We start from the raw sequence: 24,229 nt of genomic DNA, 5'->3' as shown, positions 1-24,229 counted from the left end.
CTCTCAACTATATGGGCACAATTGCACATGATCAACAGCTAATCTTAATCTATAAAGGATAATTCCAACTGTTTCCCATTACAAGAAACAAGTAAGATCCATCTCTTCATTCAATCTTATGGAGTTAATGATTTCAACTAAAAAATCCAAAAAGACTCTTTGGAACAATTTTTTGTCATGGTTCCCTGCTCTCCTATATGGAGAAAACCCTCTCAATGCCCAGAAATTTAAAATCTGAAATAGAATGTTTAGCTAACTCAAAATGACGAAAGACTGGGAAAGTGTTATCCTGTTTCCTGATAGCACTCAAATGCTCAATGATTCTAGTACGCAATGCAAGTATTCTTTTCCCAACATATAAAGGGCAGGAACACAAAATTATATATATTTATTACACGGCTCACTGGAATGCTTGATTCTGATTGGTCAGTTGAGACATTTGCAGGTTCGTTCTTTTCAAATAATAACCGCTCCAAAATAATAACGCATAGCCGGACTACTTGCACGAGTAAAATCGCTCCGCGCCAATAAAGATCAATAAAGATTACTGTCTGTTTGGCGCCATCTTGTGACAAACACTCGACAACCACGACAAGACACAGAGAGCTTACTGAGACTGAACTTGACAAAATAGAGCATGACAGCTACGAAGCTAACACACAAAAAAATACAGAATGCGCATTAAAACTTCTCAAAGACTGGCTAAAAGAGAAAAAATGGAGACAAGTATGAAGCAGAGGATCTTAATAAGGTATGACGATCATTTTATGCATCTGTGCAAAGTTTCGCGGAAGGATAAAAATGTTAATTTAAAACAAATATGCCAATAAAATGTTTCAAATTCATATTCATGTCCAGTTTTTTTTCTTATGTGGCAAGTAGCCGTGTAATAAGCGGGATAATGTAGAGGCAGCCGGTAGTTATTGGGAAATAAGCCCCTTCAGTGTGATACAAGACCCTCCGCTTCGCGTCGGGTCCTGATCACACTGTCGGGGCTTATTTCCCAATAACTACCGGCTGCCTCTACATTATCCCTTACATATATATATATATATATATATATATATATATATATATATGCATAAATAATACCTGTTTTTACAGCTCATAAAAGATAAAGCTCAAAGTTCACTGCCAGGCGATATATTTTCTTCAATAGAATTCCTCTTTAAAAGCCTACAATGAACGGCCTGTTTGGACTACAGCCCTCTATTTCCTGCTTTAATGACATCAGTAAAACAGTTCGTTGACTAAACTCCGCCCACATGCATACGTCAGTCACCAGCCTTGGCTCAAACGGCTCTGCTAAGCTAAGCTGCTATAGAATCACAGCACACTAAACAAACTACACAATCAGAACTTGTTACGTATTTCTGAAGGAGGGACTTCACATAACAAGGAAGACATCAGCCTGTTTTGAGGACAGTGAAAACAGCGCTATACAGATAAGTAAATTGTGTGAAAAATACCGTGTTTTTTTTACACGTGAAACATGAACACATGTTATATTGCCCACTATAAACACAATCAAAGCTTTAAAATCACAGACTGAACGGGAGCTTTAATGTAATGGGTAACTACTGTTAGATACGCGGGTTCTTTAGGGACAGCTAATCTGTAGCCCCGCTTTAGCTCTGATTGGGGCCGATGCAGCCGAGCTCCGCCTATGTATGCGCTCTATCAGAGCCCGTCTACATTCTCTGGCACTCTGCAGTTTTTTGTCACGTTGACGGTCCAGTGAGTGAGTGAGATAAGCAGCGACAGCGAGTATGGCAAATGGTGGTGAGGATCCGCCGGCCTCTTTAAGATCGCAAGTTTGGCAAAACTTCACTTTTCCAGTCAGTTACAGTAGTACAGGCGAAGGAGAGTGGTGGAAAAGACGAGGACTGTGTGTCGGCGTTTTCAGCAGTTGTTGGGTATGTGAGTGGAAGTACATCTAATCAGGGATCTCAAGTCTCACGCAATCACCATGAGACAAACGCATTTCAGTCAGTTCACACGCTTACACGCCACCCCTTGTATTTCTCACGCTGAGAAGTAGGAGATAAATTGTCCTGCTAATATACAATTAATGGACGAAGCGCATGCATACACAGGGCAGTTCTGTCGAGTTCAGCTGCGTTCAGTGTGCTCAACTTTACGCAGTGCCATCAGCGTCAGAGTACTGTGAGACTCTTGCGGAGTAAGCTAATTTCAAATCGCTTTCGCGTTACTCTGACGTCATCCACTTGTCGTTCCTTGCAGCGCCTCATGAAGCCGTACACACCTATTAATGCATCCTACAAGCCTACATTTTTTTTTGTTCTTTAGTACATTAATCTGAAATAAATGTGCTAAAATGTAATTTAAAAATGTATTTATGTAACTGGTTATACATTTGAAACCCATCTTTGTATAAAAGATGATTACAAGTTTATACATTTTTGTTATACGAGATAGTATGTCAAATGCATTTCAATTCATATTCATGACATCTCACAATAACACCGATAAGGACACCTATGTTTTTAAGATTATCTTAAGTACTAAAAAAATATTTGCCTTCTGCATTTTTGTTTTGCTTTTCCCTCCATTGTACCGAAATTGAACCGAACCGTGACTTCTATGTACCGTTCCACCCCTAATATATATATATATATATATATATATATATATATATATATATATATATATATATATATATATATATATATATATATATATATATATATATATATATATATATATACACACACACACACACACACACACACACACACTCACCTAAAGGATTATTAGGAACACCTGTTCAATTTCTCATTAATGCAATTATCTAATCAACCAATCACATGGCAGTTGCTTCAATGCATTTAGGGGTGTGGTCCTGGTCAAGACAATCTCCTGAACTCCAAACTGAATGTCAGAATGGGAAAGAAAGGTGATTTAAACAATTTTGAGCGTGGCATGGTTGTTGTTGCTAGACGGACCGGTCTAAGTATTTCACAATATGCTCAGTTACTGAGATTTTCACTCATAACCATTTCTAGGGTTTACAAAGAATGGTGTGAAAAGGGAAAAACATCCAGTATGCAGCAGTCCTGTGGCCGAAAATGCCTTGTTGATGCTAGAGGTCAGAGGAGAATGGGCCTAAAATAACCACTCGTTACAACCGAGGTATGCAACAAAGCATTTGTGAAGCCACAACACGCACAACCTTGAGGCGGATGGGCTACAACAGCAGTAGACCCCACCAGGTACCACTCATCTCTACTACAAATAGGAAAAAGAGGCTATATTTTGCACAAGCTCACCAAAATTGTACAGTTGAAGACTGAAGAAAAATGTTGCCTGGTCTGATGAGTCTCGATTTCTGTTGAGACAATCAGATGGTAGAGTCAGAATTTGGTGTAAACAGAATGAGAACATATATATATATATATATATATTAGGGGTGGAACGGTACATGTATTCGTTTCGACCCGAATCGGTACGGGGGTCACGGGTCGGTGCATGAATTTAAACGGAGAATACACGGTATGAAAATAAAAAAACTTGTGTGCAAAATAATTAATGTAATGCGGAACTACTGTTAGATATGCGGGTTCTTTAGGGACAGCTAATCTGTAGCCCGCTTTAGCTCTGAAGCTCTGATTGGCGCCGATGCCGTCGAGCTCCGCCTATGTATGCGCTCTATCAGAGCCCGTCTACATTCTCTGGCACTCTGCAGTTTTTTGTCAGATTGACGGTCTAGTGAGTGAGTGAGCAGCGACAGCGATTATGGCAAATGGTGGTGAGCATCCGCCGGCCTCTTTAAGATTGCAAGTTTGGCAAAACTTCACTTTTCCAGTCAGTTATAGTAGTACAGGCGAGAGAGTGGTGGAAAAGACGAGGACTGTGTGTCTGCGTTGTTCAGCAGTTGTTGGGTATGTGAGTGGAAATACATCTAATCAGGGCTCTCAAGTCTCACCCATTCACCATGAGACACACGCATTTCAGGCAGTTCACACGCTCACACTTTGTATTTCTCACGCTGAGAAGTAGGAGATAAATTGTCCTGCTAATATACAATTAATGGACGAAGTGCATGCATACGCAGGGCATTTCTGTCGAGTTCAGCTGCTTTCAGTTTTTTAAGTGTGCTCAACTTTACGCAGCGCCATCAGCGTCAGAGTACCGCGAGAAATCTTGCGGAGGAGGCTGATTTCAAATCGCTCTCGCGTTACTCTGACGTCATCCACTTGTGCTGGTGGTACAGGAACTTTGATGGTCAGTGTAATGCAGATGATCAGAAAAGAAAGTCCAAACAGTGATGTAATCCACATGCGAACTCCAAAACTGTGTCGGTGGAGATCGGCTTTAGCCTTGGTGCGCCCCCACCCGGAGTAGAGTCTCACGGCTCTAGTCAATGTGCGGTGACACCTCTGGACGAAGGTGTGAGCGTAGGGGACCGCAACTTCGGATTCCAGCCTGGGAAGAATTGGTGGCTGGTACCCTATACTACACTCAAACGAAGCCCGTCATGACACTGGTAACGCATTGTGGGGGTACTCCACCATAGACAGTTGCTGGCTCCAGGATGAAGGATTCTTGAAAACCAGACATCGCAACACTCTCTTAAAATCTTGGTTGGTTCTCTCAGTTTGGCAATTGCACTGAGGATGATACCCAGACTGACAGTCGCCTTAACAATCTACAAAACTCTCGCCAAAATTTGGACACAAATTGGGGTCCCCTGTCAGAAACCACATGTGTCAGGAGGCCATGTAAGCGAAAGATGTGATCTAAGACGATCAACGCTGTCTCCTTGGCTGAGGGTAAGGGAATAAAGTGAGCCGCCTTTGAGAATCGATCCACCATGGTCAAAACTACCATGTTGCCCTTAGAGGGTGGGACGGCGGTAAAATGCACTCGGGAGTAGCTGGGCGTTCGGAACAGTCAAAAATGCGTGATAAAGAATCGGGTTAGATGTTTTTGGAAGAGAGTTTTTTAGTAATCATCATCTACGGTGCATTATATCATCAAAAGGTTCAGAGAATCTGGAACAATCTCTTTGCGTAAGGGTCAAGGCTGGAAAACCATACTTGATGCCCGTGATCTTCGGGCCCTTAGACGGCACTGCATCACATACAGGAATGCTACTGTAATGGAAATCATAACATGGGCTCTGGAATACTTCCAGAAAACAATGTCGGTGAACACAATACACCGTGCCATTCGCCGTTGCCGGCGAAAACTCTAAAGTTTAAACAAGAAGCCATATCTTAACATGACCCAGAAGCGTAGGTGTTTTCTCTGGGACTTTGGCAAAGTGGAAAACTGTTCTGTGGTCAGACGAATCAAAATTTGAAGGTCTTTTTGGAATACTGGGACGTCATTTCATCTGGACTAAAGAGGACAAGGACATCCCAAGTTGTTAATAGCGCTCATTTCAGAAACCTGCATCTCTGATGGTTTGGGGTTGCATGAGTGCGTGTGGCATGGTCAGCTTACACATCTGGAAAGGCACCATCAATGCTGAAAGGTTTATCCAAGTTTTAGAGCAATATATGCCCTCATTCAGACGTCGTTTCTCAGGGAAGACCTTGCATTTTCCAACATGACAATGCCAGACCACATACTGCATCAATTACAACGTCAAGACTGCATAGAAGAAGGATCTGAGTACTGAAATGGCCAGCCTGCAGTCCAGATCTGTCACCCACAGAAAACATTCAGCGCATCATAAAGAGGAAGATGCGACAAAGAAGACCTAAGACAGTTGAGCAACTAGAAGCCTGTTTTAGACAAGAATGGGACAACATTCCCATTCCTTAACATTGGTCCTCCTCCAGCTGTTCCTTATATGTACATTTAACTTTTCTGGCCTCTTATTGCTACCTGTCCCAACTTTTTTTGGAATGTGTAGCTCTCATGAAATCCAAAATGAGCCAATATTTGGCATGACATTTTAAAATGTCTCACTTTCTACATTTGATATGTTATCTATATTCTATTGTGAATAAAATATAAGTTTATGAGATTTGTAAATTATTCCATTCCTTTTTTACTCACAATTTCTACAGTGTCCCAACTTTTTCTGATTTGGGGTTGTAAAATATAGCGCAATATGGGACCAGGGTCTCGAAGGGACAGGCAGCGGTTGAAGTAACCCATCGGCTGGTCGATTGAAAGTCTTACCAGTGGAACAAACCGAGCAAGCCAAAACAAAACTGTGAATGTCACGAGCCATAATAGTCTAGTAGCCAACGAGGTGAACCCGGAAATGTTTAGTACACCAAAGTTTGATTGCAGAAATGTGAAGTATGGGTCCCCAGCATACAGAAACTACCGGATGCTAATTTGCATATGCTGAGCAATTAGCAAAATTTGCATAACTTGCAATATTAGCTTAATCGTCCATTTTGACCACATATTTTGCACTGAATGGCCAATTTCTACAATATGTGAGTGGTTTTAGAGGTTTCAGAGGATGCTGATTTCATTTCTGGCATTTTCAGATGTCAAAGAGCTAATTTTATTACAAATTTTGATTTATTTAGTCAAATTTTTATTTCTTTCAGTCATAATTTTAGATTATTTTATGGTAAATAAAATAATCTAAAATGTTTAATAATAATAATGTTTTAATAATAATCCTGCAACTGTATGATACATACTAACAGGTTAGCTCTTTAAGACACCCAATGAGATGACATCACCTAAGCCCATCACCATGTCTGATCAACAAACTATTTACAAATATACACTATATATATCCCAGACAAGACAGGTCTCGCAAGTCGTTAGGGCAACAGCCGAATGGCATAATAGTTGCCCAGGTTGGTCCTCAAGTCGCAAGATCCAACAGGGACCCAACTAAAACTTCGCCAGATGCAAGAGGTAAAACTGAGTCTGGGCAACCCGGGTCAGCCCGCCAGACGCAAGGCTAACCAAGAGGGCTTCACCTCCGCACCACGGCAAACATGTAATATACAATATATACATGCTATACTGGACTGGCTACTAGACTATAAGTGGACACCAAAATCATGGCTCGACCAAAAATTTGTTACTATTTGCTCTGGGATGACAAGCCACATTGAAACAATGACCCCACTAAATGATGCTGGACCGTAATTCCTCCGACACAAATAACTGATTCGGTGGGCAATTGTGCGGAGGCGTTACCCCTTTTAAGGCCATCTTGACCTTCAATTCGACCTTCCATGTGAATGTGAAGATAAATAGGTTCTTTGGTAAAATGCACTCGGGAGTAGACTATTCAAGCAATTTCCTTTTAATTTGATTTGTAACTAATAAAATTACACATTTTACCTCAGTAATACAACTAAATATGATTGTGTGTGTTTTGTTGCTATATGTGCATGTATACTAATGTCTACATAAATAATTGCCTTTAAGGACCATAAAGTTAAATTGAATAACATGAAATTTTTAATTTAATAACATAATTTCATTACACGTAACTAGTCACTCCTCAACCCTGCATACATTTTGTTCTAAAATATTGATAATGATCAAATTCTTGAAATAAATTACCCCTGCAATGTTGTTTAATTGGTTTTGTTCCAATGTTATTTTCATTTCTAAATAATACAAAACACAAAGTCATGGTAAATGCAGTTATCATATATTCCAATGCAAAACTTATTGAGCAAACACTGTTGCATTTAATTCTCAATAGCTCCTCAAATGTTTTATTTATCGGTGCATCCCAATTCAGGGCCTGCAGCCTTCCAAGGCCGTATTTGAAGGCAAATGACATCACCGTGCCGCAATAAAGGCTGTCCCAATTCGAAGACTCCTTCACATACAAGCCTCCAAATGTGTATTTTTTCCTCAAAGCCAAGGATCCATAGATGTATCCTTCAGAGCCTTGCCTATCCCAAGATTCGATGTGTGCCTGTGACGTCTGGGTATTTTGAAATAAAAATTCTAAACTGTAGTTAAATTAAGTGTATATTCTTCTGGAAATTAAAGGTTCTTGTGACTGTTACTACAGGGTTCCCGCGGGGTCTTAAAAAGTCTTAAAATATCTAAAATACAGAATGTTAAATTTAAGGCCTTAAAAAGTCTTAAAAACGCCCAGACTTTTATCCTAGGTCTTAAATTTAATTTACCCAAGTCTTAAATTTCTTACCTCCGTTCATTCCCGAAAAGCGTTAGAAAATAAAATAGTAATTTAAAACGCTGAAGAACTAATCAGTGGCGGAGGCAGATGGGTGGGTCTCTAAAAAAGAAACCGGCGTCCGCACTTTGTCATAATCGTGCCATTAGCTATATTACAGGTAATGTTGTCTGACTGTATACTGTGAGCTGGGCAAGAAACAAACCTTAAACTTAGTTTTGTGTAAGCAAAAATCTTTTCTGGGTTAATTTAACCAATTAGCCTGTGGCTTATCTGAGTATTTGCCAGGTTCTGAAACATAGAGGACCCAGAAGCGGAAAAAAAATCTACTTTATTGAAAATCAACTTAAACAGTCGGGCCGTCGAGTCACGAGCCACCAACAGCGAGTCAACTTTAGTGTTACACAGTTTTCACTTTGGATGATTTTGTTTACCTCACTGCTCAAAGCACTTTTACTCCTTTGACTTTAATATTGCTCTCTGCTGCAATGCACTTGAACCTAACGCGCTTCCCCTTCAGCTCTCAACAAACAGCAGCGATTGGCGGACGGAAAGCAAGAAAGTACCGTAATAAACCATATATTGCCAAAAAGCGCAATTGTCTTCTTTTAGGAACAATTCAAACTTTTCATAGCGCAAATGCTTCAGGAGTTACGGTTAAATGAATAGCGGTAGAATCAGAGCATTTCTTAATCTGAAGGCTTTATCCTCTGGAGGTCGAATAGGAAGGCTGCTGCATACATTATCATGCCTGGTTTATTAGTTAAGTTAACTGAGCATTACATTCGCAAGTCATAATAAGCATATAACAACAATTTATGATTAACTAAAAATGTATTATTAAAATTTTAAAGTTAATTTTAATGTTAATATTCTGAAATAAGACCTAGAAATGCGACCTCTGGCTATAGCATTCGGATTGAGAAATGGTCTTCGTGGATAACGTTAGCAACACATAATAAACCACGAACAGCCTTTTAATGGTCAAGGGTTCCAATACCTCACAAAGCTCCTGGATTATTTTCAGCTCATATGATGTCAGCTGGATGGGCAATGGAGCTCAGCAAGTACATCACTTAGAACATTGAGAATACCTCAGCTTCTTTAACTGGCTATTCCAGTGAGTGGCATTTGCAGGCTGAAGTTTTTACCCTCCCTCTAGGGCAGCCAGTGTGGGCTTGTGACAAACATAAACACGTTTTTGGACCTTGCCCAGTAGATTTTTTTATGGAGCCAGCATCATCCATGGCACCACAAACCACAAGCTGAAGAGTGTGGATATTAGGCATTTTATACAAACTAAGATTCCAGATTTTTCACCTATTGTGTCAATTAAGGATCGACTGATAGGGATTTTTTTGTGCCAATGCCAATTTTTTTCCATCAGCCTTAGCCGATGACCGATACAGCTGCCGATTTTCTTTAGCCGATATTTGGAACCAATACTGCTTTTCTCATTTAGTTTACATCATAAAAATGACACAATGATAAAACCAAATGTTACAACTCTTAATTTATAAAAGGAACATTTATTGAACTATATTTAACAAAAAGTAAAACAGGTGAGGTAGAACAAGTAAGAAAATTCAGTGCTGCTAAAAATACTAAGCATAAATAAAATAATTACACTATAGAGACAGAGCGCAGCGCGTCATAACCTGAAAACCACGCCCACAGGGGGGGGCAATCCAACTGTCTCTATTGACTTTGTATTGCGAAAGGCTGCCTCCTTGTCATTTCAAGCTTATAACAAAAACAGAATAATGCCTAAAAGCTGCTGTGTGACAATATGTACAGCTAACAAGCCAAAAAACCCAGAAATAAGTTTTTATAAGCTGTCGAGCCGTAAAACTCAGCCTTTAAGGAGAAAAAAGTGGATCGCCGACTACATTTCCCCCTAGTGGACGCAGTTCTACTAATATGAGTACTATGAAAAGTTGCCTGTTTCCACTTTTGTGTCTTTAAACGCTTGTTTTTTGGGGTGACAGCTTATAAAACTTATTTACAGATTAAACTTAAAAACAGAATAATACCTAAAAGCTGCTGTGTGACAAGATGTACAGCTAACAAGCCAAAAAAAAACAGAAATAAGTTTCTTTAAGCTGTCGACCTCAAGAAACGAGCGTTTAAAGACACAAAAGTTGAAACAGGCAACTATTCATAGTACTCCTATTAGTAGAACTGCGCAACTAGGGGGAAACGTAGTCAGCGATCCACTTTTTTCTCCTTAAAGGCTGGGTTTTACGGCTCGACAGCTTATAAAAACTTATTTCTGGGATCTTTGGCTTGTTAGCTGTACATATTGTCACACAGCAGCTTTTAGCCGTTATTTTGATTGTTGTTATAAGCCAGAAATGACAAGGAGGCGGTTTCTCGCAAGACAAAGTCAGTGGAGACGGTTGGATTGTTTTCCCCCAGTGGGCGTGGTTTTCAAATTTGCATAACTGCATAACGGCCCTATCACGGAGCAGAGTGGTATAAATACAATAAAAAAACATATAAGTACTGGGAAGAAAGGCAGTCGCGGCAGATACGTCCATTTTCTGGTTCTTCACCACTACAACGCCCAATAGGTTCCCAGACAAGTTCCCAGAAAAGTGGAATGCTGTGCTTATGTTGTCAGAAGCCATTATAGACGGAGCTAGCCATGGGAGAACCAGAAACCATTGAGGCTGGTGAAGCATCTCCTTAATTACATGCCGTGCAGCGGCGCTGTGTGAAGACAGGTGTAACGTCCAGTTACCGGAGAAATACCTACTTTGTCCGCTGCTACCAGCTACCGTAAGAGAGAAAAGTCCCAGTTATCTGTGAAGTGCCATTCTGTGTTACAGCCACGAATTATCCAAGGGAGAAACCACGCATCCTCCAAGGGAGAAAAACACGAGTCCAGTTACCTGAGAACCACGCATCCTCCAAGGGAGAAAAAGTACGAGTCCAGTTAGCTGAGAAGGATTTGCTGGGGCCCCCAGCCAAGGGCCCAGAGTATCCAAAGGCCCCCCCCTTTGCTATGAAGGCTCGAAAACTGAGATACGTCTCTTTTAGTTAATTAATCCCCCCCTATTACCATTTTACTATTTAAATAAAAGTGTTAAATTTTATTCCTTTGTCTGTCTGGTCATTGGGGTGTTTTGGGACCTCCTCGGGGTGGAACTAGGAGGAGTGTGACCCGCGACAGGGGTGGTCCGCTTCTCCGACCTGTGACAAATACATGAGGATTTGTGTTCGGACTTCGGTCAGATAGACAAGCGCATGCATGTGAGAGAGGTGCAGTGACAGAGACATGGATGAGAGAGTGCATGTATCTTTGCACTCCCAGTGAAAGGAAATGTTGACAAAACTTACAAAATAACAGTTCTCCGGTCACATAAAAGTCACATGGGAACTGCTTGGAACTAAGTGCTTAGCATCAAATTTCTTAATTTTTTTCGCTGACGAAAAATCCGCGTTAATAACCATGAACGTATGCAACCATGAACTGCGCTCTCCACAATGACGAGAAACTATCAGCAATGGATATTGATTAGGGGTGGCACGGTTCACAAAACCCTCGGTTCGGTTCGTATCACGGTTCTATGGTCACGGTTCTCGGTCCAGTACGGTTCTTGTTGTCATTTTTTCTTTAAATTTTTAACACTCCAGAAATGTATTTTCTTATTAATGTATTAATTATCCATAATTTAGGATACAGTTTTAAAAAAAGTTATATCATGTAATCATGCACAAACTGAATTTGACTTTAAGCACATTATTGGGACCATCTCTGAGGAAAGCCAGATGAGATTTTGATAGAGCAAGAGGGAAGACATTGATGATTTCAACATGCTTTTCATTTATTTGGCAAAAAAGAGAATGTGTATTGCCATCTACATGAACTTTATGTGCATTTTTAGCACACAAAGATAACTTGCATTTATTAAAATGCCAACTTCAGTGTAGCTCTTAGATTTATCACTGAGAGGCTGCTTTAATACTGCAGAGAGAATATGTGGACGAGAGAGAAACACAACGTTTACACCTGTAATATTTACATTCGTCTCTTTTGTCCACTTTTGACTACTTCTGTCCTGATTACTTTGAGGGGCAATTTCTGAAATAAGATCGCGCAACTTTCACACGCTAGCAAAATGAAACTACGCGGAAATCAGCCGCTTTAATTTTATCAATGAAACTGATTGAGTACTTGAGTACTTATACTCCAAACTAGTCACCTCTTCTTTCGCGCGAAAGGGAAACACGCTATCTGAGGTCACATACAGGGCATGAGACTACATTGCGCATGCCATGAACCGTTGAACCGTGCGGCACACACACGCTCCGAACCGAGACAAGCGAACCGAACGGTTCGGATTTTTTTCATGGACCGTGCCACCCCTAATATTGATGTTTAGCCTTTTACTACTACATATATTTAAGGAGATGAGAATTAAAAACCAACCCTGTCCAGCTATGATCAGCTGTTCGGTTGATCACATGACCTGCGTTCGCTTGCGGCATTGAGAACACGTCCAAACGTCAGACTGGTGGTCGCTGAATAAAACTCCTACAAATACCACAGAATCATGGAACAACGCATACGGTTAGCCTAAAAGCAATTTGAAGCTCCCTAAATACAATGGCAAACAGTTTTATAGGCATTCGCGTTTTCCATTTGGACCACCAAACTTTCTTTGCTATGGTTGCACGCACATATAGAGCAACGTGTTTACACTTTCAAAGTATATGGCAATATTTCAGTCAAACAGTTAAAAGATGCTTTGCAGTTTAAAACTTAACAGAGCAGGCTTGCAGCGCTCCGCTCTGCTAGTGGAGGGAGGAGCAATGCAGGGGCTGCAGGCAGCGTCTCCAGCAACACAGAGCTGCCTGTGGATGCCTGTAATTAATGCCAGGGAAAACTATCGGTAAACGCAAGCCGCATATCGGCCGATGCCGATACAACTAAAACCTGCTAAATTCGATCACTAGTGTCAATCAATCACCAATTGTTGATTTTTTTAATTCAAGAAAGTAAATTAAAAAGAGTGATTTCTTAAAAAGGTATGGGAGATTTTGGTGATATATTCCTGAAAATAAAGAGTAGGCAGTATATTTACAATATACTGTGGGCAAATTTACTACCCTTACGTGTTGTTAGCTAAGTTACTGGTTCGTTATTTTTGGCCGCTACAAACACGAAAGGTAGTGAATTGGAACAAGGCACAAGGGTTAAAGTGTAAAATTAGCAGTGGCACTCATAGCCATATGTTCTGCCCTTTCGTTTCAAGGTTCTGGATTCAGGTTCAAAGAAGATTGGAGAATATATTTGTCTATTCTATATGTAAAGGCCCTTGGCTTTTTATTCTAGGTCTAGTACAAAAAAATAAGACATTTGCATCAGGGGACCTGATTCTTGCCCAGAAGTTGCTCTTTGTTGCCAAAAGATGTATTTTATTTTACTTAAATGAATTAAAGATAAACCACCGTCAATTTACCAGTGGTTTGAAGAGATGTATAAAATACTTCCATTTGAAAGGATTAGTGCATCATTTAAGGGTAACGTGGACACTTTCAGGTGTATTTGGTCTTATTTCTTTGCCATCTTACCAGATATAACTAAAAGAACTTTAGAGCTTAGCCAGGTGGACATACCTTGAGAATGTTGTATTTTTTATTTAATGATGTTGTTATGTAAACACACTACCTGAGTGGTGGGTGAAAGGGGAATTATTATTTTGATTTTTATTATTAGTATGATTTTCTTTTTTCTGTTTTCATGTGTTATTGTGTATGTTATTTTTGTTTATAAAATAATAAACATTAAGTAAAAAAGGTTTGTGTTTAGGGACAGGTTTGGGGTAGGGTTAGGATGGTAACATATCCATAAAATGGTTAAAGGGAAATTATTTTATTTATTTATTATTATGTTATCATGTTTTATTGTGCTACAATATTATTAAATCTTGTGTAGCCATGTAGAAAGCCTTCTTTAGTAAAGGGAAACAAAAGACAGTCTTAATATTAATTTAAGGTTTTTACTTCTGACCATACCCAAAGAGAGTGCACTATTAAAGACAGGGCCGGTTCTAGATATTTGGAGGCCCTATGCAACATTTATGTTGGAGGCCCCTCACACTCTAATTTTCAGAATAATCTGAAAAAGTGTTTTTCTACCCTGTAAGGGTTGATGCCATCCGCCTGCGGTTCTTGAGGCAGCGCCAGCGGCGCCGCATAAAGTCGAACTCACATTAAAACTTTATCTATTGCTTGCTGTCAGTAGTGATTCTCAGACTAGCGCACATGGATTTGGCAGTTATGGAGGCCCCCTTCCAAGCTTGAGGCCCTAGGCATTTGCCTACTCTGCCTATAGGTAGCGCCGGCCCTGATTAAAAAGTATTAGGGTCTGTGTGTACAGTGTTCAACGATGGAAAAAAAGGGAGCTTTAAATGCCACACTTTTAATTTTACATTATTCCAGACTACATGATTTAAGGAATCTGATTAAGGTAAGGCCTGATATCTTGTGATCCTCTGGGTATTAGGCTAATCTGTTTCATCATTTTCCATTCTGCCTTTGGACAATGGAAAATCTCAGTGGTTTGGAAAAAAAATAAACTAATTACTCAGAATTCCACACAGGGGAATAATATGATACTGCGGACTAATGACCAGTTGCTTGGTGACATCAAAACAATACAACCTGTTGCTTTTGTTACTTGTTTTTTGCTTGTTGTGGAAACCATACAGTACATACAACTTAAATCTATGAAAGAACATTTAAAATAAGTGGTTGTTTAAAGAAATCAGTTATCAAAAATTAATGTTTGAATCATATAAATAAAATAATATACAAGTACATTTATATTAATTTACAGTGTTAAATTTAACTGATAAAAGTGTACTAATAGTGTACTAATAAAAGTGAATAAAGTGCAAAAATATTATAAATAGAGTTTATTTTCAATGTATTGAAAACATTACACATGCAATTCCAAATAAAAGCATTAACAAAATTTATCATGTCTGTCTTGTTCTTGCAAAGAAAACGAATAAGCTGTTAAAAAAGATAGCAGTGTCAACATTTTCCTCTGTAGACACTTAAAACTGAAGAATTGTATTAAGATTTAACTTCACTTTAAACTATTGAATTATATTTTGTTCCATAACCATTGTTGTTGATAACTGTTGACATCTGTGTAAAATCGAGTGAACCAACTTTTGATACCTAGAAACAGGCATTTCAGTCCAGGATACACCGTCAATTTTTAAGTTTTACTCAAGAAACTGCATGACTAATGTTACCCCACCAGGTTTCAATGGGGCAGAGATCAGGGATTAAGCTGACCACTCCATAACCTCAATCCTTTTTGTCTGGAACCAAGATTTTACCCTCTTTTTTGTGTTTGGGGTTGTTATTTTGTTGAAATACCCATATTAGGGGCATTTTCTCTTCTGCAAAGGGCAACATAATTTCTTCAAGTATTCTGATGTGTTCAAACTGATCCATGTTCTCTTTTATACGATAAATAGGCACAACACGGTAGTATGATTGCAAAACCATGATTTTTGCAACACCATGCTAAACTGTCTTTACAGTGTACTGTGGCTTAAATACTGTATCCGGGGTTGCCTGAGGTACTGTCGATAACTGACCGGATAAAATGTGTCTCCCTCTCACAGACTGTCAATATCAGCCACACTGTGGCATTACTGCTGGTCCATTAGGCTAAGGCATGGAAAGCATCTGCATGAGGGTGGTCATGACCCAGTAGTTTTCAACAACTGAGCACTGCAAAAAACCTCGCACTACGAGTGACAAAGGTCACGGCCAAGTCTGTGCGATGTCCATGATGGTCCAACAAGGCCAAAATTGGCTGTGTCCATTATGGTGGTATAACAGGGTCAACAATTGGCAGTGTTTATTATGGTGGTCCAATGAAGCCATTTTTGTCTGTGTCCATTTATGGTGGCTTTAAAAAGCCATCTTGGTCTGTGTCTGGCTGACATGCTGGGTACAGAGAACTTTTTTCCTTAAACTCCTCTGTGTCGCCGACCGGCGATGCAGTTGAGGGCTTGTAGTAGTTCTCAGCTGCCCAAAAAGCAGACAGAGGCCTCCCCTTGTGGATGGATGGGTTGAGAATCTTTCGTTCCATGTCTGTTCTGCTGCTGGCTTTCAGCTGACAGTACCAAAATTGTCATGAAGAGCAGTTTCTTCTTTCTTCTCCATGTCTCTAGTGGACCTAGGGTGCTATGGGCGGTGCAGGCTGACCCATCCTCCCCCTCCACTGTCACCAGCAGACATGACTGGACGTCCAGAGATCCCAAAAAAGGTATCTTCATGATCCATTGGTCCAACTGCTGAGCCAGGAAAGTGCCACACTATAGATAGGATACAATGTTTTTTCCTGTTTTGTTTATTTGTTTGTTTATTGTTTGTTGGAAAGCAGAGGGTCTGTTCTTTCATTTGATATATTTGTATGTTTATATATATTGGGAAGAAAATTTTCCTGGAAAGCATTTTGTGAAACTTTTGTGAAAATCACAAAAAATGCTGCCTCGCAACTTTTCAAAAAATGGCTGGTGGCGAATGAGTTTATTATGATCAAGGAACACCAGAACGACAAACAAAGTTTGTAGTTAAGTTTGCATTAAGGGCTCAGCATACCTTGATAGAATTTAATGTACGTTCCTCATTTTGGGGTAATAAAAAAGTTCTAAAAGGAAGAACAACAGTATACATCTCCCGCTCTCGATTCCATCCTATTAGGTGTAGTATTGGAAGCTGTGACTTGAAGCAAACTAATCCGGCCTGCCCTTCACGTACGTTTGAGTGAAAGCTTTTCTGTGACCTAAACACTCCAAAGTCCCAAACAGAGCTTGATTTCCCAATAACGATTGAACTTAGCACTTAAGAGCGCTTTCTACGAGCTACTTTACAAACATTCGTTGTTCATTTACGTACTCATTTCTCATTTGAATTTTAAATATATTATATTAAAGTTATTTAAACAAATAAACAAAGAAGAACCCAATAAATAAATATACATTTAAAACATTACATTATCGTCATTGCAGGAGTGTAATTTGCAGGTGACCTTGTAACTCTGTTGTCTTATACTCCACTTATGCATTAACGATTACTCCAGAGCACTCGTACAGGGTTCCTGCGGGTCCTTAAAAAGTCTTAAAATGTCTTAAATTAAAATCTGCGAAATTAAGGTCTTAAATTGTCTTAAATTTACCATAAAGTTGCTGTAGGTATTAAATTTTCAGCCGGTGCGCTTAATGACGACGGGAAAGCACAGTGACCCACCGTAAAACATCTATTAGTTGATTAATTTAGTATGGTGTGAAATGAGAGTGTCTCCGTTTAAATTTTTTTTTTTTTGCGTTTAATTTGTTTTGTGGTACGTCGGCTACAGACGCTGACGTCAGGCTGCGTGCCGCCATTACGCGGTTGTCGAGGTGAGGTTCAACATGCAAATATGGGGAAGTGCAAATTTAACGACAAGTGGATGGAAGAGGATGTAATTAGGAGGTGGTTGGCGCCGGCTGAAAACAAAAATGAGGCAATGTGTAAATACTGCAAAAATACTTTTTCATTAGGGACCATGGGGCTCAAAGCTGTCGAGTTGCATATGAAAGGAGGAAAGCACCAGCGGTTTGTGGCAGCAGCTAGCCATAGTGGGGACAGGCTAACCCCTGCATTGTTTGCAGCACAACCGAACGCTTCAAATTCAGGCGCTAACGTTACCTCTCAGTCGCCTATAACAAATTTCGTTTTACCGCCAGACATTCAAAAGGCAGAGGTACTGTGGGTTCTCCATACTGTGACGAGGCACAATTCATTTAAATCTAACGAGGACATACGTAGCGTCTTTCAAGCCATGTTTCCCGATTCGCAGCATGCAAAGTCATTCACCTGTGGTGAAAATAAAACCGCGTATGTCGCGAAATATGGCATCGCTTCCTTCATCAAGAAGGAGCTATCGTGCAGTGTTAGTGAGAAGCCATATGTTGTCATGTTTGATGAAAGCATGAATAAAACGACAAAGAGCAAACAAATGGACATTCATTTGCGTTTCTGGACTACTAATGTTGAGACTGGCACACACCACGTCATCTCCCGCTACTATGGGTCGGAGTTCATGGGTCACTCCAGAGCTGAGGACATGTTGGGTCATTTCAATGTAAGTAACGTTACGATTCTGTTTATTATTGTAAACACAAACACGTCCGGGCGACTGGTTATGTGCTCCAGTCAGGTCACAGGTCTATGGGTCACTTTGACAACACATTAGCTCAGAGTTTAAGGGGTGTAACTGTTGATATATGTGGCTTAAGTTATTTTGTTTAAATATGCCGATTGTGATTTTATGGGTTGGACAAATTTAGTTGCTAATGTAGGCTGTCACTTGTTGCCATAGCAACAGTAAACATTTACGTAAGGGTTAATGAGCTGTAAATAGAGATGCAGAATCAAGCTATGTTGTAAATGCAAATACACAATTTTACCAGTTAGTAAACCTATATAAAATAATTAGTTTAATTTGTAAAATTTACTATTAAAATGTATAGGTCACGCACATAAAAAGACCACAGTGACCATAGACTGACTTGAATAGAGCACATAACCAGTACTGTTACTATCTGCATAAAGTATTTTAATATCAAAGCTCACATTTTTTATGTACGTATTTTCATTTTTAATGATACATCCTGTATCATAACTAAAAGCCTGCCATTTGTAATAAAACAAACCTGTATTGAATTCACTGAACACTGAATTATATTCAGTGTCCCATATACAAAGTATATACAGATTAACGTTCATTATCACGTGTTTGTGTTATGTTATGTTTGCATTTCATTGTGTGTGTGTGTGATTTTGTATTTGTAAGTGTGTATGTGTATATATGAGTAAGTAATCATTAAAATAACAAATAACAGCAGAATAATTGCAATTATCACAATCAGTTTTCAGGCGTTTTGATGGATGTTTTTGATCTCTCTCTCTCTCCCTCTCTCTCTCTCTGTATTATTATTAATATTATTATTATTATCATCATAATTACACAACCTAATGATTACTTGGCACATTGACTTGATCTTTTTCTTTTTTCCCAAATGTGCAGGAAGGTACAAAGGAGTTGAATCTAAATAACATGCTCTCACTGTCAATGGATGGGCCCGCTGTAAATTGGAAGTTTGTTGAACTCTTACAAGAGGAACACAGAGAGCAGTGTGGTGGAGCCCAACTACAAATAATTGGGAGTTGTGGCCTTCACACGATGCACAACTCGTTCAAGAACGGCTTTGCGGTGTGGCAAGTTGAGAAAGTCCTGAAAGCCCTTCACTACCTGTTTCATTGTGCACCTGCTAGGAGAGAAGACTTTGTGTTAGTGACCAAGTGTGATACATTTCCTCTTCCATTTTGTGGACATCGATGGCTGGAAAACCTTCCAGCAGTGGAGAGAGCCATTGAAATTTGGCCATATATTGTCACCTGTGTGGATCAGTCAAAGCCAAGAAGCTCCCCAATCCAAGGTCATCGTCATATGACACCATCGCAGAAGCCCGGATGGATCCATTCATCTTGGCAAAGTTGCACTTCTTCATGAGTGTCTCAAGAAGTTTCCAGCCATTTCTCACCAAGTACCAGACAGATGCCCCGATGATTCCCTTCCTCGGCAGAGATTTGGAGGATCTAATCAGGGTAGGCCTAGTGACTACTAAAAGTATATTAATGGTTTAATCATTCAAGCACCGTCATTTTCAGAGGATATGACTAATAAAACAAAGTTCTGAGTTTTCAGCCTGATGATGTTTGTAGAAAGTATTGTAAATACTGTAATACTTTTTCCAACTTTGATTATAATCATAATTATTATGCTTGTGCTGTTCTATTTTCAGAGCCTTCTCGGACGCTTCATAAAGCGAGACGTCCAGGTTGATGTTTCCCCTGTAAAGCTGGTCAAGATTGATGTTACAGACCAAAAGCTTTGGGTCACTCCAAAGCAAGTGGACATCGGCATGGGAGCCACAGCTGCCCTCAAGGTAATATATTACCTAAATTTTTACTTAATTACTTAATCAATGTGCTATATCACCTGCAAAGTCACTTGACTAGTAAAGTATGTTGAAACATTAAGAAGTCAGATTAATTGTTTTGACAACATTAAGCAGTTGACACCTTAACTGTCATGGTCCTGTCAGCCCTGTATGTATTTTATGTGTTTCATGTGACAGGATCATGGCAGCCCACTGTTGTCTTGTTTTGTGTGGAGAGTCATGTGGTCTGTGTATGTTTTGTGTACCGCATGCTCTCCTGTCTTTAGTCTTAACCTTACCCTCCTGTTTCCTTGTTAAGTCTTGATTAGTTAATTCCCTTCACCTGTTTGTCATTGTTCCCTAGTTTAGTTTTCCCTATTTAAAGCCATTGTGTCTTACGTCTTGTGCCGGTTCATTGTGTATCGTGAGATACTGTCGCGTGTGCCTTGTTTGTCCAAGTCATGATTATTTTCTAGTTATTGTCATTGTTTGCCCCCCTCGAGGGGATTTATGTTTATTAAACATCTTTAAGTTACGAGCTGTCTGCGATTGGGTTCTATCCACCCCCACACCCTGACAGAATGAACCTGCCAACACTGAACCCAGCGACGGTGTCGGGGTCCGTCGCATCACCTCTAGTGGGGCTTCTACTACCTGTTGTGGTACGCCCCGTACCGGACTGGCTGACCAGGAGGGGTCGTGACCGGATATTTTCCGAGCTGTGGAGGGCCGCCGTTGACTCTGATCCGGATCTGGAAGAGCTGGCGGTCTCGTTCGGTCCGATCATCGGCTTGGCCGCGGTAATGTTTACATCTGCTCACAAGATGGCCGAGCCCGCGCAACCGGAGCCCGCGCATCCCGCGCAGCCAGAGCCCGCGCATCCCGCGCAGCCGGAGCCCGCGCATCCCGCGCAGCCGGAGCCCGCGCATCCCGCGCATCCCGCGCAGCCGGAGCCCGCGCATTCCGCGCATCCCGCGCAGCCGGAGCCCGCGCATTCCGCGCATCCCGCGCAGCCGGAGCCCGCGCATCCCGCGCAGCCGGAGCCCGCGCATTCCGCGCATCCCGCGCAGTCGGAGCCCGCGCATTCCGCGCATCCCGCGCAGCCGGAGCCCGCGCATTCCGCGCAGCCCGCGCATCCCGCGCAGCCGGAGCCCGCGCATCCCGCGCAGCCGGAGCCCGCGCATTCCGCGCATCCCGCGCAGCCGGAGCCCGCGCATTCCGCGCATCCCGCGCAGCCGGAGCCCGCGCATTCCGCGCATCCCGCGCAGCCGGAGCCCGCGCATTCCGCGCATCCCGCGCAGCCGGAGCCCGCGCATTCCGCGCATCCCGCGCAGCCGGAGCCCGCGCATTCCGCGCATCCCGCGCAGCCGGAGCCCGCGCATTCCGCGCATCCCGCGCAGCCGGAGCCCGCGCATCCCGCGCCGCCCGCGCAGTCCGCGCCGCCCACCGAGCCCGCTCATCAGCTGCAGCCAGTGCCCTCTGTGCATCAGCTGCAGCCACCATTACCCAAGCCCCCTTGGACTGTCTAGTTTGATTAATGTCATGGACTTTTGTATTGTCTGTGTCATTCAGTCAAGAAGTCTAGTCTAGTTATTCTGTCAAGTTGTGAGTCTAGTTTAGTGTTTAGTCGTGTCAAGTTCATGTTTAATGTGTTACCCCCTCGTGGGCTTTTGTTTTGTCTTGTTTATTTAATAAAATCCTTTGTTAACCCCTTCATCGTTCGCTATTGGGTTCATCTGTGCTATTCCTGACATTAACTGGATCTGTCAAATTTTGTGTAGTGTATGTTACACATAGGGAGAGTTTATTTGATGTTTCAGGTGACATGTGACTTTTGTGCTTTTGTCAGGGGTAACACTTTATTTAGATAGTCCACTTTAGACATTTTACTAACTATAAGTAACTTTGCAACTACTTATCAACTACCAATCTTTAGAGAATTAGTAGACTGTCTGCTTAATATCTACTAACACTTTATTGTGATGATATCTCAACAGATATTCAACTGACTATAAGTATCTTTGCAGGTGCATGTCAACTCATTCCACTTACCCAAACCTCTTCCCTAACCCCAACCCTTACAGTCTACTAATACTCTAATGTCAGTTAGTTGACGTATAGTTGCAAATTATTGAAAGTTAGTTGACATGTAGTTGCAAAGTTATTTATAGTTAGTAGAATGTCTAAAGTGGACTATCAAAATAAAGTGTAACCTTGTCAGGGAATGTCAGGCAGTCAGATTGGTGGAAGTGAGCGTGATGTGTTACTATTCATGCGAGACAGTCAGAATGCTCTGTCAAAAATTTGTCAGAACATTTTATTGAAGTGCCCCCTGAAGTACCCCTCTGTCCGAAATATGATGTGCCTGGACCCCCAAAATATGCACAGTGAACCAGACATGTGCCTGCAAAAAATGAAGGCCCTCATCATGAAATTTGTGCAGGATAAGAAGCTGTCAGGAGGAGTCACAGCGGGTAACATCTGTAGACATATCAGAAATGTGAACAATTAGCCTAGTGTTTATCAAAGGGAGTCTTTTTTAAGATGTCAAGTTATACTAGCCTATTATTTTGTAGTTCATTTTTTTTGTATTTTATTGGAAATACAGCCTACTGTGAGGTATAATAAATGTCTGTAGGCCTAATATGTGTACTTAGACATAATAATTTACATATTGTTGGAAATATGTGATGAATTTTCATGAGCTTAGTGAAAATAAATCTTTTGTGATTTCCACAAAATATAATTTTAACTGGAAAATATTACAGATGTGCTTGTCTTTATCTTAATTCAGGTGATAAGATTGCCCAACAATTTCAAAAGTTCCTCTTCAGTGAGGCCAGAGGAGAGGAATTCATGGCCTTCAGTGCATTGGATGGAAAATCGCGAGTTGACAGCTTCCTGCATAAGGCCATGAATGGTTATGCAGAACTTTGGAGCTTTGTGGAAAAGCTGCTGCTTCTGTCTCATGGACAAGCTACTGTGGAGCGTGGGTTCTCCATAAACAAGGAGGTGGAGTTGTGCAATATGAATGAAGACACTATAGTCTCACAGAGACTAATCTGCGACTATGTGAGGATGTGTGGTGGGGTGGTGAAAGTACCACTAACTAAAGAGCTGCTAAATGAGTGTGCATCTGCACGCAACCGGTACAGGATCTTTTTGGAAGATGAGAGGAAGAAAAAGGAAAAGACAAAACAGGTGAACAAGAGGAAAGGGGCTGAAGATGAGCTTGAAGAGCTACGCAAGAAAAGAAGAACAATTTCCACTGTGTGTGAAACTCTAGAAAAGGATGCAGATGGCCTTGCAGAGAAGGCTGAGAATAGTGGAGGGACCAAGATGACAGAACTTCTTACTAAATCCAATTCCATGAGAAAAAGATGCAAGGAAAAGAGAGGGGAGTTGATTGACTTAGACCGTGAAATTGAGAAGAGAGTGGCAGAGCTACGCCACATGTCTTGAGGAGAATTTGGGATGTTACGAAACAGTGGACCACTCTATTCATTGGTTTCTCTGAATAAGAGTCATGTGATAACATTTGTGTTTTCAAATAGTTATGCACATTATTTTGTTAACTTTTTTAAGTGTTATTATTTTCATTATTCAATATGGTACCCTTATGCAATGCACTGTGTTGTTTAGTGTAGTCCAATGTATGCATGTTATGTTGGCTTTGTTCTGCATCACAAAGAAACAAAATGAAAAAAAAAAGGAACATTCCAACTAAGTTTTGATTGTGTTTACATCTATATTGGCCAAAAAGTTTTGGAAGTATTATTGTCAGTTATTATACTGTCTCCTAATTAAAAAAAAAAACGTTCTCATGAAAAAGTAATTTTGCACAGTTTACTCAATGCACGTAATTGTTAACAAATGGAAAACTTTAAGTTTTGATTTCCATTGTAGAAGGCAATAAATTGTGTATTCCAAAGAAATTGTTATGGCATTTTTGGGTCTTAAATTATATTTGGCGAGGTCTTAAAAAGGTCTTAAAAAGCATTAAATTTTACTTTTAAAAAGGTGCAAGAACCCTGTCGTAGATCTACAAAGATTTTCAAGTGCTACTTAGCCTTATGATGCTTTTAGGAAACCCGGCCCT

At 40.7% G+C, this 24,229-nt stretch overlaps 1 protein-coding gene across 1 annotated transcript; it reads left to right on the top strand.

Moving 5' to 3' along the window:
• Window positions 1-17,476: 17,476 nt before the first annotated feature.
• LOC135770583 (uncharacterized) lies at window positions 17,477-23,938 on the top strand. Its single transcript, XM_065280223.2, has 5 exons — window positions 17,477-18,269; window positions 19,215-19,795; window positions 19,993-20,136; window positions 22,352-22,604; window positions 22,925-23,938. Exons 2-5 carry the CDS (start codon window positions 19,661-19,663, stop codon window positions 23,590-23,592), a joined length of 1,200 nt encoding a protein of 399 aa, XP_065136295.1. The 5' UTR covers window positions 17,477-18,269; window positions 19,215-19,660; the 3' UTR covers window positions 23,593-23,938.
• Window positions 23,939-24,229: the final 291 nt, after the last annotated feature.

This window comes from Paramisgurnus dabryanus, chromosome 8 (assembly GCF_030506205.2).
Source record: "Paramisgurnus dabryanus chromosome 8, PD_genome_1.1, whole genome shotgun sequence".
Lineage (NCBI taxonomy): Eukaryota > Metazoa > Chordata > Actinopteri > Cypriniformes > Cobitidae > Paramisgurnus > Paramisgurnus dabryanus.
The sequence above is the reverse complement of the archived record's forward strand: the minus strand, read 5'-3'. Positions and strand labels throughout refer to the sequence as shown.